The sequence below is a fragment of the Amblyomma mixtum genome, chromosome 2 (assembly GCF_055824585.1).
Source record: "Amblyomma mixtum isolate Tamu chromosome 2, ASM5582458v1, whole genome shotgun sequence".
Lineage (NCBI taxonomy): Eukaryota > Metazoa > Arthropoda > Arachnida > Ixodida > Ixodidae > Amblyomma > Amblyomma mixtum.
Window position 1 is genome coordinate 27097201 of NC_143013.1, and position 19653 is coordinate 27116853.

Sequence of the window (19653 nt, forward strand, 5' to 3'; positions counted from 1 at the left end):
AGCGCCACATTGACGAAGGGATAATGCAAGGCAAGTTGAACAGCGTGAGGATCCCACGTGCAGGAGGCGTGCCTTTAGACAGTAATTTCCGCTTTGGCCGCGTGCTTCATTATGTCCGCACCTGTACACACTACGTAGTCGATACATAGAACGCATGCACGGTACTAACCGCTCCGCCGATACCCCGTACGCAGGCAGCCGAAACAGACGGGTCTCGAAGATGGAGAGCTGACGCGCGGCACACTTATCATTCCGGACAGCGCTTCATCACTACGCCAACGATGATTTACGTTCCGTCCTTGCTGAAAGATGTCCGAAGACTCGTGCTTCACAGCTCCCTGTTCGCCTTGCTTCCTTCTCGATCTATTTTCGTGCCGCTTTCACCGAACGTTCCATCTTCGTACCTTCTTCACACGCTGTTTCTCACTTCTTTTCTTCATTTGATTGCCTGCATGCAGGGCCATCGACGCGGGCCGACGTGCGACAGAAATTCATAGGGCCACCTAAATACAGCATGTGTTGGCAATGCGATAGCATCGAAGTTGATGCCGCCCCGCCGCGGTGGCTGAGTGGTTACGGCTCTCGGCTGCTGATCCGAAAGACGCGGGTTCGATTCCGGCCGCGGCGGCTGAATTTCGATGGAGGCGAAATTCTAGAGGCCCGTACACTGTGCGATGTCAGTGCACGTTAAAGAACCCCAGGTGGTCGAAATTTCAGGAGCCCTTCACTACGGCGTCCCTCATAGCCTGAGTCGCTTTGGGACGTTAAACCCCAATAAACCAAACCAAGCAGTTGATGCCTTTGCTTAAAGTGACGTCACTTCCGGTCTGGTAGCGCAATTTCCATGCCGCTGCCTCGGAGCGAAATATTGTTCTCTCCCCTCCTCCCCATTGCCTTGTCAACTGCAACACGTGCGTCTCGAGAAGAATCGTGTTTCACTGGCGTGTGTGCCCACGAAGCGAGAACTACCGTTGCGTTACACTGGACACCTCCTCGTACCTGTCGGCCATAACATTCTGCTGATGAGCCTTTGATTTAATATATATATATATACAGTGTTCTGCAACTTTATCGGCACAGGTTTGAAAAATTCTCCCGCCACAACCGTTGGCTCGTTTGTGGTGAAACCGCGCACAAAGCTTCCTTATTGTTGTCCGCTTTAAGGCATACTAAGTATAAAAGTGGTACTTACCAGGTTTGGTCACGCGAGATGCGAAACCAGAAGCACCCGTGTTGAGATCGAGCCGTCGTCATCGAATTTTTGCCGAAATGTACTGGTGGCGCCATCTGGCATCGCTGAAGGAAAGCGCCGAGGCGAGCGCTGCAGCGAGCGTGGCGGCTTGATTTGAATGCGTCGTTCGGGCCATGTCGTCTGCTTAAGCACGTGAATGACGACGGCTCGATCTCAACACGGGTGCTTCTGGTTTCGCATCTCGCGTGACCAAACCTGGTAAGTACCACTTTTATACTTAGTATGCCTTAAAGCGGACAACAATAAGGAAGCTTTGTGCGCGGTTTCACCACAAACGAGCCAACGGTTGTGGCGGGAGAATTTTTCAAACCTGTGCCGATAAAGTTGCAGAACACTGTATATATATATATATATATATTTAATGCATTGTGATTTAATATATACCATGCATAAAAATTGGTGTGAGAAGATTTTATTTTTTAGGGTTCCTAGATTCAATATCTATGCAATGCGAGCCTGATCAGGAAATGGATAATATAGCAAATTTCTCGTGACAGAGAAATCCAGTTGAAATTTACAAAATACCACAGTGTGCTGAAAATGCTCCAGTACGTCAGATTTTATTACTGTAACAAGCAGCAACACCCTCCTCCGTGACAAACCCATTCCGTTTGTGTCCAGCTTTGGGAGCCAGCTAATTAAGCGTCAGAACCCACCAGAGCATGTGAACTTCACACCTGCAAACATGGCTTGACCATTCTTTCTTGGGTTGTATCGAACTACAGTCCAGTGCTTTTGTTTAGACCATTAGGGAAGCTTGCTACAATACCGCAGGTAGGAAAAGCAAAAAAAAAACTGTGGTTCTGCCGGTGACATTTTAAATATACGACAGCTTTCCTTGCGTAAATATTGACTGCTATCAGTGTAATATTTGCTCCACAAGCATCTTCCGCCTCGCGCAATACAGAAGCTAGCGAAAAGCAACACTTGGAACTGCGCCGGGCTCTGTAACAGTGATGCTGAAAAGCGTGGATGTGCATTGCACATTGCATTTAAAGGATGGCATTATGCAGCTGGCTGTGGGTCATGTGTGATCATGCTGCAGTGCATGCAGCTGTTAACACCAGCATCGCAAGAGTTTGGAATGTCAATAAGTTGCTCCATTAGAACCTATGTGTGAAAACAGCACAAAATAACCGCTCGCTACCCTACCAGGCGAATTTTCGCCCACTTGAAAATAAAACAGCCGTGATAACGCGCAAAGCTCTAGCCGATGCATTAATGCATGCATTAAAATGACAGCGGCACCAATTTTGACCTTCAGACACACTTCCTACAGCCGATTAATTCTTGCCACCTTCAGCACCAAAAGCCACACTGCGAGTGAAGCTGAGGACACAGTATAAGCATGCTGGCGCTGGCTAAACGACAAAAATTTACCAACATAATTTTTAAAAGACCAGCAGCACTAGCAGTGCCGCAGTGGTAGCTTGGCTTTTGAAACTTTGTATGAGAAAGTCATGGCAGATTCACCAGTATCAAGAAAGCACGCATAGCAAAAGTATGGTCCCAAACATAGAGCAAGGAAAGCTTGGGAGAGGCCCTCGCTATCCGAGCTGCATGACAAAAAGTGTGCCAGTCACAAGTTTTTGCATGGAGTACATAGAGTCCTTAGCCGATGCTTTGTCTGCATCACCGTTGTCTGTGAATGCACAAATGCGCCCAGATAGCAGCCAACTAGCGACAAGCTGCCCTCACACCAGGCTAAAAAAAAAAATGTGACGTAATGGCTTCTCCTAAATACTTCCCTTCCTCCATGGAGGAAGGAAAGAACTCCATGCCTTCCTCCATGCTAACGGCTCACCAAGCCAAGATGGCAACCAGAAGCTGCGGGCGCGGTGTTGCAGGCACGAATGACAATATTCACTCATGATATCTTTTTTTTTTTTCACGAGCAAGAAAGACTGACTACAGAAAGAAAACAAAAAATTCATTCAAACAAACTGATTCCCAGCTTTGACAAAGCAAGAAAGCTACAATGATGTATGCAGGCTCTCAGCAACAAGGCAGAATTACAAGTTCGTTGTTGCAACTGTAAGCAAATCAAATTTGGCTCCTATTATTGTAGACCATCCATATATAAGTGAAACATAACAAACATACCCATTATTAGCCACAGTAACCACATCCTCAACTTGATTCAAGCAGTAGGCAAAGAAAAATTTCTTGTCACAAACTTCACAAGGAAGACATTCATGATGTGTGCAGATGACAGAGTTTATTTTGCAGGTGCAGCTATAGGTGTGGCAGATGCCCTTCTGAAGTTGTTGAAATGCTCCATATACTGTTGAACAGTGTCCACGGGATTGTAAAGTTCATTCATACGACCCTGAAGGTACTGAGGAGGGCCTTGCACAGCCGAGCCCATAAAGCCTTGAAGAAACTCACGCATCAGGTCCCAACAGCTTGATGGCACCACACATGGAAGGTACTCAACCTGGAAAGTTCAAGAACATGTTCAACATCAGAATCATGCACAAACATAAACCTCTGAACGTTTGCGGGAATTCCGCACGGTGGATTAAATTTATAACAAGGCAGTAATTACTTCCTTATTACAAATCTACTCCACAGTGGGGGATTCCCCATAACATTGGACCAGCAACATTCCCACTTTGAGTTGATCAATTTGCTCTCACCCTACCATATGCTAGCTGCCCCAGCTAGCTGATGGTAGAGCGACTGCCCCATTGAGTCGATGGTCCCGGGTTCGAACCCCGGACAAACATGAATATTTTGACTACAAAGTCTCTGTGGAAGCTCTATAGCTTTGTATGGCGACACTTGAGTGGATGCTAGAGAGCAATTACTCCCTATTATAAACCACCGAACTAGGCAGTTTCACCTGAGAGCACTTGTGTGGTTTGTTCTCCTGAAACGTTAAACAAACTGCATTAATAAAAAATTTCGCCTCCTGAATTCAAGCTTGAACAATCAGAGCCGCATTAAAAAACACAGTGTGTTTGCAGTGTATGTGATGCAGTGTCTATAATTTAAAATAAAGGATTTTCCTATGCGCAGCGTCTGAACGCCGCAAAAATGTTTACGTTTAGCTGAGCATGCCATACAGGAGCCTACGAGGGAACTAGTACTACCGCATTCAAACTGCTAACATGAGAGCACGCAACTTTATGCAGATCATTAGGCTAACCTTTTTACAACATCACACGTGATCAAAAGGGCATGAAGTCAATTCCCAGAGCATCGAATATGACAGCTACTCCCATGTTTTATGGCATGAAACATGTGGCGAATGAACGTCTATATGCTAGGCGAAACTTACCTCAACGAGAATGCCCCGGAAGCTCGGTCCCATCGAAACGCTACCGACTTTGACGAGAAAGTCGGCGATTTCGTAGCGAGGACCCTTGGATTCAATCTTCGTTGATTTCTTGGAACTGTAGATACCGGCCATTTTGAGCATGAGCATGTCGAAGGTGATGTCCGCCACAAGGCACATGCCCGTGTCCAGCAACGCGAAGCACGTCGCAGGATGTTCCGTGTCGTGAATTATGTTCACAGAACGGCTGGGGCCTGAACAAAATAAAGTATGTGTCATTGCATTAGTCGAGAGCTAATTTTTTGGCAATGCAATGCAACTGAACGGTGCATTTATGACTACATCATAGGAGAAAAAACGTTACTCACTAATATTAGGTGCACTATAGTAAGTCTCACAGTCAACGGTAAATATTCCTTCCCGAACAGCTCCTAACGTCTCAAGACGTTTCTGCAGAAGTTCTGTAGCTTGCTGGCCGCTTTTGCCTTCCGGTATCGGGAACTGATGTATGCTGGATGAAGCGGGGCAAACAAATCAAACAAATGGGCATTGAGGCAAAACACATCACCAATGTAAGACACAGTAAAGAACGCGAACCTTACCTTACAACACCCATGATCAGAACGGTACCAGAACGTGCAAATCGAACTGCAAAACATCCAACAAACTGTCAACTAGCACAACATACTAACCGTGTGCGCCGCCATCACAGGAGCGATTATGCCGCCACCTGAAGTTGGTTTCGACATGAACCGCACGACGCTTTACGAACTTGCCCGGAATAAAAAACAAGTAAACAACCTATTATGATTAGATAAAAAATTAGTTTTGATTACTATGATGCATTTATATAAGCTCTTTTAACAAAAAAAAAACATCGAACTGATGAGAGCAACGCGCACTCCAGAATTCGTCTGCACACTTGCTGCGTTGGCATCGGGAGTAGTTTCCGTGCTGAACAGATGTTTGCTTCGAAATACTTTAGTTATTGCGAAAAATATTCGACAAAAACTGCTTCAAGATTCATGTTTAGTTTATACACGCTCCATGTGACTATCTGAGTTTATTTAGTCAATGTGCAGTGACCGCATTGCCCGATCCGAAGCGTTCCGCAGACGTGTAGTCGGGTAACAGACGTGAGTACGTTCGAATGTCTTGTCTAGTTTCGCAGACATAGCGCGAAAACTTCAAAAATCACGACTGCACCTATTTAAATGCATATCCGGGTGTAACGACTACGTTTCAACTGCAACCGTGGCTCAAACGTTTGTTACGTTTCCATTAAGGCCAGAGGAAGTTGCGAGCTGGCGACATGGGAAATGCCGAAACTCACGAAGGTGCCCCGCCACCCGATCTACTCAACAGAGACCTTGACCTAAGCGTCAAAGTTGATGACCGCTCTTTCCACAAGGTACGCACACAGCTTTCGCAGCAAATGCATGCAGCGATCATGCGTAAAAAAGTTTGGAACCAATTGCATTTCCAACTGATTCCAACTGGTGTCAGTTGGACCAGTCCAACTTCCAACTGGTTCCAATTGTAATGGTAGAAACAACTGGAACGAACCAATTGGTTCCGCTCAGAAAGTCCAGTTAGAACCACTTGGAATGTCCCATTGGTTCCAGTTGGAATGTCCATTTGGTTCCAATGGTTTTTTTTTTTAACTGGATTCCTAACGTATGCACGTTTTATAACTTCAGATTTTCTTCCTTTTTCAGCACATCAATGGCGACCACAGCGAGAAGAGCCTTACGGACCTGCCCTGGAGCCTTAGGGACGCAGTTTCGTTGTACGAAACTCTCAACGTGTCGTTCAATGAACTTACAACGCTGCCTCCGGAGACGCCGTTCAGACTACCCCACCTTCGCGTGTTGGACCTAAGCTACAACCGGCTCAAGTCTTTGCCAGACAGCATCGGCTTCCTCTTCCACCTCGAAGAGTTGCTAGTGCCATTCAACCAGCTTGACTCGTTACCGGACACGATCGTCTACCTGAAAGTGCTGCGAAAAGTAGACCTTTCACACAACTGCATCACGCAGCTCCCCGACAACCTGGGAAAAATCACCTCCCTGGCCAAGCTCAACGTGAGCCACAACAGGCTTACGTCTCTTCCTAAATCGCTGGGCAAGCTGCCCAGCCTGAAGATTATCCTTGCTGCGGGCAATGCTGACATTACCAGTCCACCTTTGGCAGTTTGCGAAAAGGGCTCTGAAGCCACTCTCCAGCACCTGCGAAAATCGGTCCACATTCAGGAGAAGCCGACATTGCGTGCTGTGGAATGCAACCAGTTTCCAAGAGTGCGTGGTAATCAGGTTGCATCTTCAGTGCCGAATCTCCACTCAGCGCAAGCACAGTACTTGCAAATCCAGACTGACACAGTGAACACTGCGAGTCGCATTAAGACTCCTCTGCTCCCACCAATTGGTGCTACAAAGTTGGAGCCCAACGTACTGACTGACAGGATAACAGGTCTGTTTTCACTGTGACCTAAAGAACAAGTGCTTTCACACTGGAGTTTTTCTTGTGCAGTGTACGTCATAGCTTGTTTTCTGTTGGAGTCGTTCTCTACAATATGAGTTGTCTTAAGACATTCAAGTCACGGGGCGCTTCACCTTTTACACTAGATATGATAGTCTGATACGACACTGGACCGCAGTTCCAGTGCCTATGCCATTGTGGTGATAAGGCATCAGGAATGTGTTATCAGTTAAACCATGTTTTTCCTGCACCATGGCTTTGTGCTAAAGTATATGCATTGTAGAGGAGCAAGTGTGATGATCTTGTGACGCATGTTACTAGTTGTCAAGAAAACACCCAAACTTCCTGAACAGTAGGAGCAGCATTAAGTGGGATTAACATCATTACATCCATCTTTTATGCTGACTGTGTTTTACCTAACCTTGTTACAGCACCCAGAAGTTATAAAACTACACTATTTGATGTTGATTATAGAAATATATTTTTTTTGCAGGTCTCCTGTATGGGGCCGCTATAGGTGATGCTATTGGTGTTGCCACAGAGTTCATGACTGCAGATGAATGCGCTTTCTACTATGACCCACAGTGCCTAGAATATGCGTGTATTAGGAGGGATGAACATAGAGTGAGGTGGAAGCAGGGAGACTGGACATGCAATGCTGATCACATGGCAAGTACAACTCTTTCCTTTATAGCCTCCCAATGTGTAATCTGAGTATAGAAAGCAAGCTATTTAATGAAATGTAGTAGGCTGGTAGTGTTAGTACAGAAGCCTGTATTGATGACTCCTGCAGTCATGCATGCATGTTGGACACAACAAAAACACAGAGGAATCGCATTAGGAAGGCAATTTACAAGAGCTGAAATATTAAAGAAAATGTTCGTGCCTGCAGTGGCATTTGGTCATCCTTTACATAACACAAATTTTTTTAGAGGCATGCTGACGCTGCTCTGGTTACTTTTGGCAGTGTGCCTTTTTATTTTTATGTTGTCATTTCAGGGCTTTTATTTTGTATAATGCCCATAAGGTGATCAGATGACTAGCTGTGGAGGCTTAGTGTGTCTTGGGCTGTCATGCATGCAAAAGCCGTGTTCTCTGGTATTCATGTCTCTTATGCTACCCATTTCCATTAATTTCCTGCAGTTTTTAGTCCTTGATTCGCTGTTGCGGTGGGCTGGTGTTGTTGATGAACTCGACTTTGCTAAGCGACTGGTGTCCTGGAAACGGTCCGGTGTGCCAGAGCTTGGTGATTCTGAAGGCTTCCTGCTGTCTGACCTCACAAAACTGGTTAGCCAATGTCCTGCCAACTCACTCTGTCCTTTTTTTGACAATTAGCCCTGGTAGGTGTTTACATTTAATAAATTAAGCATCATGCAAGACATGGTGCATCAGTGTATATTCTAAAAAAAAAAAAAAAGAGACTGTTTTGAGCAAGCCTGTATGATATTGGTCTGCTGTGACTGTAGGCTACTCCTAAAATGTAAAAATGTGGTACTGGTCACCTGCAGCCTTCCAAAGAATTTATAAGTCTCCTGCTGACCTTCTAGTCTCCTCAATCTACACCATTCACATATACTGCCTGTGTCCTGGTTAAGTGTTTTAAGAAAAAGAGGCATGCATAAAGATGCACTCATAACTCGTTTATAAAAGTGCATTCCAAGCCAGTCAGGTGAAGATGTACTGTTCTCAAGCTAACCATTCAACACAAACCTGTTCAACACTAGAAAAGGGTGGAAAGTTGACGCAGACAGTAGTTAACCCAGGCAGTATATATTGCTTTCAGAGCACAAATCGAAAACCCAGCTGAAAAAGATGACAGAAAATGGATGCAAGAGGCAAAAGAGCACAGACTCGTTTGTGTACATTTGTTTGTGGTACGACAAAACAAGAAGCAATGTTGGACTAACTAGCCGTGTACTATGGATTAATTCAGCCCGTCCTGTGTAGTACACCTCTCTATGTCGGTGTTTTTTGGCTTGGTTTTTGTTCTTCAGAATAGTTCAGTGCGGTTCTTACACTAATGCAAGTTGCTTCTACAAGTGGGATTCACTAGGTGGTTACTAACAGCTCTGCAAAACATTCCTGATTTCTGACTAACTTTCTGGCCTCAGGAAGACCCATGCTAATAAGCTGCGTCTCGATCAGGTGCTGCAGGAAGAGGGCTACATGAATGCTCCACACCAGGTGGCACTGCAGGTCTTCCAGCGAAGCCAGCCAGCCTGCAACAACGGCCTGGGCAAGCTGCACGAAGCCAGTGCACCAGCTCTGGTTGACAACGGCTCCTTGACCAGGGCCATTGCACTAGGTGCGCTCCACAAAGCATCACTCATCTCTCATCTGGCTGCTTATACCACACTGTGACCAGTCGCACTAGCAAGTTTGAAGCAGCACAGGTTGAAGTATACCTTTGTAAAAGCGGTACAGTACAACTTGAACGCTGCAGGAAAGCACAGTATGATGTAAGCCTTTAGCATATCTCTAAAAGTACACAGTAGTACGGTTGCCGCCGCGGTGGCTCAGTGGCTATGGTGCTCGGCTGCTGGCCCGAAAGACGCGGGTTCGATCCCGGCCGCGGCGGCTGGAATTTCTTTGGAGGAGAAATTCTAGAGGCCCGTGTACTGTGCGATGTCAGTGCACGTTAAAGAACCCCAGGTGGTCGAAATTTCCGGAGCCCTCCACTACGGCGTCTCTCATAGCCTTAGTCGCTTTGGGACGTTAAACCCCATAAACCAACCAACACAGTAGTACGGTGCTTTGCCAAGAATTTGGCCAGTGCCATTATATGAGAACTGTCGGAGGCACCGGACCAGCAGCTAAAGACATCAAAAGGACATAATTTAAGAAGGTGCAGAAACATTGATTTGTGCTATCGCCTAAATGTTGTCCTTTTATGGAGAGGAATGACGGAGGAAGGAATGGTGGATGTTATATGTACGACATGCAGCCATGTAAGGCAGTTGAATTGAAAAAATGTGCACTGAGCAAAGAAAACCGCACTGCAGGTACAATGAAATGTTGGAGTGACACTGTAGTCATGCTGGTGCTGGTAAATACAATAGGTATAGTAGCGTGTAATTCACAAAATGTGATGCTGCTTGTAGTTAGCGTAGCTCATTTTGAGAAGTACAGCCTATCACCATCAGCTGGCCTATTGTTCACTGCGCAGGCATACCGGTGTTCCACAACCTGTCAGAGGTGGCCTCAAACTCTGTCCGCATATGCCTGGCCACTCACCCAGAAGAGCAGTGCAAGGCGGCATCTGTGGCCATTTCGACAACCCTGGCAACCATATTGCAGGCATGAGGACCGCGCCACAGCTATAGCGGGTACAGCCTCGGCCAAAAGTCTTCAGGGCTTACTTTTGAGCCACATGTTCGAATAGGTACAGCACACATGATGCCAAAAAGTTAGAATTGGGGACAAGAGTGTATTCCTCCACCTTTTGGAGATGCCCAGCTACACAGCTCAAAACCGAACCCCATGGCCCCAAGTCTTTGACCTAGGCTGTACCTGTTTGTAAGGTATGCACGTTTGCATGTGTTGTGTGAGCATGACTACCTTAGCTTTCGTTTCATTCTTGTAGTCTGGAGTGGTCCTGTCATCCGGAGTAGCACGACCAAGCATTCAAAGTTGCCTCTCTGTTGGGCACTGCAGTTGTGCCCACAAAAATGTTTGGACCACTCATTGCCTTTCGTAAATGTGTACAGCAAAGCCTTCACTCTAGTCCTAGTAACCTGCCCTCTGACAGGAAATTTGCGGTGCAACACCTCGGCTGCAAGACATTGGGGAGAAGTGGGCAGCTAAATCTAAGAAGTGCTACCACACAATGTTTAGATGCAGGAGGGCTTAGTCATCTATACAGTTATATTCGTGTCAATTTGGAACTGACAAGCGCTGCCAAAATTTCCCTGTCAGACAATGTAACTGGCCATGCTGAAGGTAATAACAAGCCCCAAGCTCCTGTACTTTGGTCATGTCTTCATTTAATGCTACTCACGACTCAGACTCCCAGGATTATTCCTGTGACAAATAAAACGAAGTCATGAAGGTGAATGTGTTTGGTCGCTAGGCCTCAAGAATCGTGACAGAAGTGATTGCGGTTTGAAATCACTCATTTCATGCTGCCTCTCCCATTGGCAGGGCCAACACAACCTCTACAGCCACCTGGATGTGGACAGACTACTCCAGACTGTTCATCAGCTGTCAGTGAAGCAGCTGACAAATGAAAGCAGCATCACAAACTTCAAGAAGTGCTTCGAAGCTAGCAGTTTTGATGAGTGAGTATCTACGCATGGTCAGCTAATTGCAATTAATCACACCTGATTACATTCAGCGCTCTATAGTCGCCATGCACTCACTATTAGCGCTACTGACTTGTGACTAGTTTCAGAGGGTTCGACATCGCAAGTCACACCTGCTGGTAACTAGAGTAAAAGGAAAAATAGCAAACAAAGAAGTACAAAGAGCTGTATTGCAAAAAGTGTGTCTAATAATGCATCCTTTTTTTGGAAGAAAAAACAAATGTTGCAAGTGTTGCACACCTTTGTGCATTTGCATTGTCAACTTCGCAATGAAAAGTTGCTTTGTACACTCTTACACAAGCAAAGAAGGGCATATTCATTCTTAGCACCTTCATGCAGAGGAAACTTTAAAAAAGAAAAAAAAAACTAACCACAGCTTTAAACATGCAGGCTGCATCTGAATGATCAGCAGATGACCAGTCACCCATTCAAGTCCCTAGCAGCAAGCATTACGGCTCTCAAGCAGTGTGCTGATTACAGGTGAGACCTTGGCATTTGACTTCCAGATCAAATGGAGAGGCTACACCTGAATGCAGCGGTGACACATAGATAGAGCATTCACCTCAAGTGCAAGAAGCCTATGGTTTGAATCCTGCTGCCGCAGCAAAAGAAAGAAAAAGGAGACCTGAGTGTTATGGAATCGAATAATCAGGCCTGGGGCCTGAACCTGCCTACCAGAGCAGACAGTGCACCCTGTCACCAGAACAGAATTTGGCCACCTCTTGTATGAATAGATGAGGATTGAGTGACTGCGGATTTGCCCTGCCGCGGTGGCTCAGTGGTTACGGCGCTCGGCTGCTGACCCGAAAGACGCGGGTTCGATCCCGGCCATGGCGGCTGAATTTCTTGAAGGCGAAATTCTAGAGGCCCGTGTGCTGTGCGATGTCAGTGCACGTGAAAGAACCCCAGGTGGTCGAAATTTCCGGAGCCCTTCACTACGGCATCTCTCATAGCCTCAGTCGCTTTGGGACGTTAAACCCCAATAAACCAAAACAAACCAGTGACTGCGGATTTGATGAAAGAGTGGGACGTTGTGCTATAAAAACTTGCCACCCCGTATACGCATGCCTCACATCTAGCTTACTTGAAAGAACACTAAAATCATCTTAATTCATAAGAGGGGGTGGGGGGGAATCAAGGACTTGAAAAGTTACAGACCAACCAACTTACTGTCCATTGTTTACAAGGTGTTTACTAAGGCAAACCAATTAGACCAACATTAGACTTCAGTCAACCAAAGGACCAGGCTAGCTTTCGGAAGGGCTACTCAACTAGAGATCACATGCACGCCATAAATCAGGTGATAGACAAATGCAAAGAATATAACCAACTGCCTTATATATAGCCTCCATAGAATACAGAAAAGCATTTGACTCTAAAACCTCAACAGTCACGTAGGCATTGTGTGACCAGGATGTAGAAGAGGCATATGTAAACATACTGGAAAATATCTATAGCGGTTGCACAGCGATCACTGTCTTTCACAGGGAAAGTGATAAAATACTAGTCAGGAAGGGTGTCAGACAATGAGATATGATCTTGCTCATACCATTCATCGCATATTTACAGGATGTTTCAGTAGGCCAGTTTTTCTCTCTCACGTGTAAAAAATTTAAAAAAAAAAGAACCCTTAGGCACATCAACAATGTAAAAAAGTGGCTCTAACATCTGCATAAGATTCACTGTGCAGGGAATTATTAAATTAATGCACTTAATACCAATTAATTAGTGCACCATCAAAATGGGGCTGTCGCAGAGCCACAGCGGTATGCCACACTAGTCATCCAGATATCTAGCATCTTCCTGTTAGTAATCGGAATGCAGTTGCGCAAGGTGATTGACATCACAGAGCGAGTTTTCGGGTACGGACATTGATAACACTGCGACATGCCTATCACGTGGTCAGCACTGTAGAAATCAGTCTTGCTCACCATAAACCATGCCCTCTTGACTACAGCTGCCGTTCACTGTCTGCAAAAACACCCAGGCTACCTAAAATATCGTTGGCGTGATAATGGCGACACCTGTGGTTAGCCAAGACCAGTGCACATTATAATGCTGCTGTAGAGAACTAATCGTGCATGTAAAAAAATGGCTGAGGCTTAGCTAAGGTTAAGCCTAGTCAGATGCGAAGCATATTGATGGCTAGGCTTGGTAATACATGGCTTTCCTTGGTTGCATACTTGGTCATTTTAATACAACCACTAGAAGCCTTCGTCGTGGGGGAAGACAACGGCATGGCTACAGCGGAACGCCGACTAACCCCGAGACGCGCGTTGGGTGAGCGCCTGGATTGCCACGGAAGCCGCGTCCACCTGCCCGGTGGAGCGAGCGTTTCACCTACACCGAGTGTGAACGCGCGTTCGAAATGCGCGGGAATGCCGCTCGAGGACATTCCGGCGTCTGTGCGATGGCATCGTTCTCCCTCTCCCAGCGCGTGACGGTGATCTGTCGTGACGTCATCGTGTCACGTGGTGTGGCATCATCGTGTCGCGTAATTTGGAGGCGCACAACCACAGCGACGGCGCGAGGTGGGCCCCCGTTTCTCCACTGTCGTGACGTCATTGTGTCACGTGGTGTGACGTCATGTATCACGTGATTTGGAGGCGCATAACCACGGTGAAGGGCTGAAGTGGTAGCTAAAGTAGTATGCTTCGCATAATAACCTCCGAAGAGGCCTTGTGTTGCACGAAAAGTGTCATCACTCTTCACTCCTGGGCAAGAGGTGCTTTCTATACAGTAAACTCTTGCTTATTCAAACTGACAGCTTTGTCCCATCGACATCAAGCGTAATAAAAAGTTCCCTTGAATGCAAACGCCGCTTAATTCCAAAATTTTTCATCCACTTCAAGTTTGAATTATCTTTCTTGCTCAGGTCCAGCATCAGCCTCCTGGCCATGCAAGGGGGCCACAGCAGTGTCAACTGTTGCCTGGCAGGTGCGTTCCTCGGCTGTCGGGATGGCTTCTCAGCCCTACCAGAGTCTTGGGTCCAGGGTCTGCTGCCCAAACAGCGCGCGTGGCTGAATGAGCGAGTCAACAGCCTACTTGACAAGATGGGTCTGCCCTGAGGACTGCTACTTCTTGCATTCTGCCTTCGGCTGTTCCTTGTGGAAGGTGACCTTCCTTGCATGCAGAATCGCAGGTGGCACACTTTTCACTTGAAGCAGTGGTATTCTGTACAGCGGCACAATACTTGCTGGAAGGAACGGTAGTAGAGGCTGGCGCAAAACGCTTGCTTGACTGCCATCCAGTTTCTGTGTCACACTGAGTGAAGTTATCCATGAATTGAGAAGCTTTTGCTGACAGGGTTGCACTTGACGAGGACACAAGTGGTAGAGACGTTATGGCAGCTAGTGGAAAAAATCACTACTGTAATCCAAGTTAATAGCACAAAGTGTAACTATCGCACAATCTTGCAGTCTGGTGTCCATTTAGGGGAAGGAAAGCAGACATTTTCAAACCCAGCCAGATGCAGATTGATCGTCACTGCACGTTAGGTGAAGAAATCCCCCTATGTGGGACACGCCAAGTCAGAGCAGTTCCTATTTCCAGTGTAAACATAGAAAAAAAGGAATTCTTAAAGGCTTAAGGAATTCTTAAGCACTAACAAGTTACAAAAATACATAACTAACATAATCAAGCATGTCTGCCACGGCCATCGTTTAGGTATAACCGTCGATTTCTCGGTGCAGGGTACTTCTGAGGGTAGTGTTGCTCACTTGTTTAATTCCAAAAGCACACCAGGCATCTTTTTTGAACCTCTTATGCGAAAGGTCTTCTAAGCATGTTGTTAGTGGTTCAATGCCCAAGCTTTTTACATCTTTCGAAATGTGTCCACTTATTGTCTTTCTGTGCAATTCTACGTCAACTTCCCTTTCCATAATGTGCCTTTACAACACATTTAGGTACTCTCTTGTGGACTAAATGCCACTGTACAGCTCTTAATGCATTACTTACGGTGTTACATTTGTGAAATTGTGCATCCAATTATGAGAATGAAATGGAAACTGAGGATGCGTGCTTCAATGATCACTTCTGGCGATATTTTCACTTGCATGTGACAGAGCATCCAACTGCGTGTGCTGAATCCAGATTTCGAAGAAAACAGCATGGAAATGCTTCTCTTCAAAAGTACCTATTAAGCATGCTCTCCTGGTCACTGGGAAAAATTTCATAGAACTGTGTGTGGTCCCGTTTCTTTCCTTCAACCACTCGGCATGCCCTGAAAGTTATCGTCCCCTGAAGTGAACATTTCAGTACACTGTCCCTGAGCATGTCGGCCTTTGATGAAAAGCTAGCACAGTACTTGCCGTAGAGGTAATGTCTTGTATCTATAAAATGCTAGTGGCTGTAACTGCATGTTGACAATCTATGTGTACATACACAACTTTTGGTGGGGGGGGGAATGTGTGTTCATGTGCTAAGCAATGCAAGAAGGCAGCTGTTTTTGAAAAGGGGGTATCCAGTGCTTTGTGCTTCTTCATTTCTGTTGTTATGTCGTTCTTAATGCCTTGTGAAAACTCGTGGTGCAGATCTGGCATTTGCCTTCTTACTTTTGAAGCACACAGACTACATGAGCCGCCACGCACTTATAACTCTTAACTTGAGCTGAAACTGTCAAATCTTTGATTACACCCATACACATGGCTGCTATTTTGTATGCCCTGTCCAAATATAAAAGGACAATGTAAAGTAGAATTAAGAATCAAATCAATGGTTTATTTTGACTTTGAGTAGAATAGTTGTGCAGATTTTTCTTTTCCACATATATATAAAGCAACCTTTAAACTGGAAAGTGTGCAGTTAGAAAAGAAGTTGCAGATGCTCATGCAGTGTCTTACCAGACCAGGGCCACAGGTAGTAAAAGCACAGATCTAATTTCATGCCACTACAGGTTTGGTTATTAGATCGGCCATAACATACTTCTATTTAAAGCAAGGCTTTTTTCAATCTTTCTTTGTTTTCTGTGCACTTTGCACAACTGTACTGCATGTGCAATAATGTACTGCGACTGCTGTTCTTCATATTCCCGCCAGATCTTCATGTTATGTGCAAGATGTGTATTACACGAAGCATACTGTCATAAAAAGAGCTAGAGCTATTTATTATCCAGATATATTAATTATATCAGTGGCAGCAAAGGAAAGTCTTAGTGGCTTCTAGATTGTTTTCCAATTTGCTTTATGTTATGTCTGCTTTCAACTTAACATACGTGCTTTCTAGACACAAGAATTTCAATATGTAAATGCTTTCTGTGTCAAAAGTATGACTATTCTTTAAAGAAAATGTTAAAAGAAAAACACAAAGGACAGTGCACCGGCATTCTTATATATGCTGTGTTGCACTTGCTGGAGAAATTCCTCTACCTCTTGTTTTTAGTTCACGAGCCTCACTTATCTGTGATAGCACTATTGCGTGGCATGACAGCTTAAAGAACAAAATCGACTTTTACGTTTCCTTTGTGCAAAGGCAGCCTAACCGCAGCATTCACCAGCAATGAAATGTTAGTTTTGTCTCAAATGCTAGCAAAATGCTGATGGAGGTCTATTTTGTGTTGAACTGCGACAAACAGCGTTTAGGTTGAACTACGGAAGAAGCAACACATTTCTTTCTGCCGCAATACAAAGACAGCATTAGAGTCTCAGCTCAGCCACAGAACTGCAGTACAGCACACCTCAAAGGAACTGCAATGACTTGTAGTAGTTATACAGACCAAAATCATACTTGCGATGGTGATGCTAAAATTCGGCACCTTTGATTGGCTGAGAGCTGATAGTAGGATACAAGCAACCAATATTATCAATGTTAAAAAGAAAAGAACTAGGCACGCATGCAGATAATTTCAATGAAGTTGATTTAATTTGAGTGTAATAACAAATTCCTATACAACTGCACTTTTCTGGGACTTTGTGTAATACACTTCAATCAACTGATTAATCCTCCTCTGCCTTTCTTGAAAAGCAGACAGTGCTATTTGGTCAGTCCATACCTACTTCTTTACGTGCCTGTCCTCTCATCAGAGCTGCAGTCATTACTGCAGCAAACAAGTTCCTACTGCCAAAAAGAAATAGTTTTTTAAAAATCTTGGTTTGCTCAGATAAAGGGGCAAGAAAGGTCTCAGTTTTGCTTTTAACATCACAGCCATGTGGTCAAATCTTAATGCAAATATTAATTTTAAATAAAGTTGGATATGTACATATTATATTATACATTAAATAAGTAATTTTGAAGGGATCCAAATACTACATATACTCCTGTCGACAGGGGTGATTTTGTGAAAAAATTATCCCCTTTCTCGTTGGTGCCCCAAGCTCTTGAGACTGCTTGTAGAATGTGGTGCAATATGTGTTGAGTGCTATGAAGATGGAATAATGGCACACATTAAACATGAACTTTACACTTAATTTTTTTTTTCCTTCAGAACTAACCTTTTGCTCAGAAGAATTTTATGCGTATCAGGGTTGGCTGCATGCTGCCAGAGAAATTGTGTAACTAGTAATGTACTGAATTGTGAAGCATGTGGAAATGTCACAAGGATGGGACAATTAAACTGCATAAATTGCATTCTTTCCTCATGTCTTTATCTTCAATATTGGAAGCTGATGTGAAAGTCACAGCTGCATCCTAATTTGAAGGCACACTGCAGACACCTCCATCCAAATTTCCATCCAAATTTTTTTCCCATCACTCGACTGACACACGTGACGGTGACACCGAGAGAATTATGGATTCTGCGATCAATGGCTGTAAGTGGATGGTGGTATGGTCAAGCTTGAAAGATCAGCGTACAGAAAATAAAGCAGTCACTGCAGTTTGCTGGTCAAAACGGGCTGTAGTGCGCACTTTTTGTGTTTTCTAGCTTCTCTGTTTTCAGTGAAAGCAACTTTCTTTTATTAGAGTAATGGATTGACACAGACGAACTTCAATTCATCCTCACAGTCCCTTCAAGTAAAGCAGGGCCGCAGCTTCAAAATCCACTCTAGCCACAGTACTGAATTACCGTGTGCACAGAGAGAGGGCACTCAATGTACCTGTCACGCAATGCCTTTCCTGCCCAAATACAGCTAATCAGGGTGCATTCCTGATGCTGGGAATAATCTCACATTCTGGAAGAGGCTTCAATACTGCCATAGTGCTGTGTTAGTTCAAAAATTCAGGGGGGCACTTTGCTGAACTAAAGTGCGGTGAGGCGAAAGCTTTAAGAGCGGTGTTGCTGCTTGTGTCACTGATGTGTGGTTAAGATGCTAAGCTTCGCCTGTTAAGAGTGGAACGCGACAGCGTCTTGCAACACTGCCAGGGAGTCCACAGAACGCCATCGCCGCTCGGCTCTACGGCGGTAAATTGTTTTTTTAGGAAATGAAATGTATCTGTCCCGCATATCTCGGTGGACACCTGAACCTCGCTGTAACGGGAAGGGAGGAAGATGAGAGTGAACAAAGACACCGTATTCACTAGACGCGCCTTTGTTCACTCCAAACCATCGAGCTGGCATGGCGGAGTGGATAGCATGCTCGTCTCGCACTCCGGAGACCCTGGTTCGATTCCCCAACTCGACCAATTCACTACTCGGTTTTAGTTATGTCTGGTCTAACTAGAAGTGTTAATTAGGCTAATTGGTTAATTAACTAAACTCAGTCCCACTTACTTGGAGCATCACTATACCATCCCTTTAATTGGTTGTATGATTACTAGCCAAAGTACCATTGACCCTGTTCGCAGTGTGACGTCGCGACCATTTCGACCAATTGAAAAGCATATGACAGAAGCCAACAGTCACAGAAACCAAGGAGCACAGGGGACTTTTTTATTATTTATTTATTTAATTTGTGGTGTTGATCAATTTAGAATATTACTGAATATGTTGTCGCTTAATGCTCATTGATTGGAAAAGCAGAAGAAAAAACAACCACATGCCGCCGGTGGATCCGTGGATCCGAGGTCGTGGGTTCGGATCCCACCGGCGGCATGTGGTTGTTTTTTCTTCTGCTTTTCCAATCAATTAGCATTAAGCGACAACATATTCAGTAATATTCTAAATTGATCAACACCACAAATTAAATAAATAAATAATAAAAAAAGTCCCCTGTGCTCCTTGGTTTCTGTGGCTGTTGGCTTCTGTCATATTTATAACGAGCCCCTCATTCCCCTTCCCTTGTTTGCTTAATTGCTTAGCGAGGGCCTCGGTTCTGGCAGCCTTGACGCCATAGGAAGCATAAGAGGGTTCTCAAGCAGCTTCCACCCTCTTCGTTCGATGACGTTCTACGTCACACCTGCGGTAAATCAGGACGTTCCACGTCCGCCGCTTATGAACGTGGGTGGCGCTGATGAACACTCTCAAGGCT

General features: G+C 45.0%; 2 protein-coding genes across 4 annotated transcripts; one reads left to right on the forward strand and one right to left on the reverse strand.

Annotated features, from left to right (window-relative positions):
- Window positions 1-3448: 3448 nt before the first annotated feature.
- On the reverse strand, window positions 3449-5280 carry MED20 (Mediator complex subunit 20). The gene is made up of 4 exons (XM_089570954.1): window positions 5135-5280; window positions 4901-5043; window positions 4536-4786; window positions 3449-3689 (listed from the first exon to the last, which is right to left on the reverse strand). The coding sequence occupies exons 1-4, from the start codon at window positions 5146-5148 to the stop codon at window positions 3471-3473; spliced, it is 627 nt and encodes a 208-aa protein (XP_089427080.1). The 5' UTR covers window positions 5149-5280; the 3' UTR covers window positions 3449-3470.
- A 164-nt stretch (window positions 5281-5444) lies between these two features.
- LOC149358766 (uncharacterized) lies at window positions 5445-17881 on the forward strand. 3 transcript variants are annotated; one of them, XM_089570953.1, is made up of 10 exons: window positions 5445-5943; window positions 6251-7001; window positions 7504-7679; window positions 8154-8297; window positions 9156-9315; window positions 10177-10307; window positions 11151-11287; window positions 11702-11791; window positions 14187-14425; window positions 15378-17881. In XM_089570953.1, exons 1-9 carry the CDS (start codon window positions 5845-5847, stop codon window positions 14377-14379), a joined length of 1881 nt encoding a protein of 626 aa, XP_089427079.1. In that variant the 5' UTR covers window positions 5445-5844; the 3' UTR covers window positions 14380-14425; window positions 15378-17881. The 3 variants fall into 3 exon arrangements, with proteins under 3 accessions (XP_089427079.1, XP_089427078.1, XP_089427077.1); XM_089570952.1 differs by having other exon boundaries at window positions 5445-5672; window positions 5819-5943; window positions 14187-17881; XM_089570951.1 differs by having other exon boundaries at window positions 5445-5668; window positions 5819-5943; window positions 14187-17881.
- The last annotated feature ends 1772 nt before the right edge of the window (window positions 17882-19653 follow it).

Coding starts and splice junctions, on each gene's coding strand:
- LOC149358766 (XM_089570953.1), top strand. CDS start 5,845: ATGGGAAATGCCGAAACTCACGAAGGTGCCCCGCCACCCGATCTACTC. Junction 7,002..7,503: donor ACTGACTGACAGGATAACAG/GTCTGTTTTCAC, acceptor TTTTTTTTGCAG/GTCTCCTGTATGGGGCCGCT. Junction 9,316..10,176: donor GACCAGGGCCATTGCACTAG/GTGCGCTCCACA, acceptor TTCACTGCGCAG/GCATACCGGTGTTCCACAAC.
- MED20 (XM_089570954.1), bottom strand. Junction 4,787..4,900: donor CTATAGTGCACCTAATATTA/GTGAGTAACGTT, acceptor TATTTTGTTCAG/GCCCCAGCCGTTCTGTGAAC. Junction 3,690..4,535: donor TCCGGGGCATTCTCGTTGAG/GTAAGTTTCGCC, acceptor TGAACTTTCCAG/GTTGAGTACCTTCCATGTGT.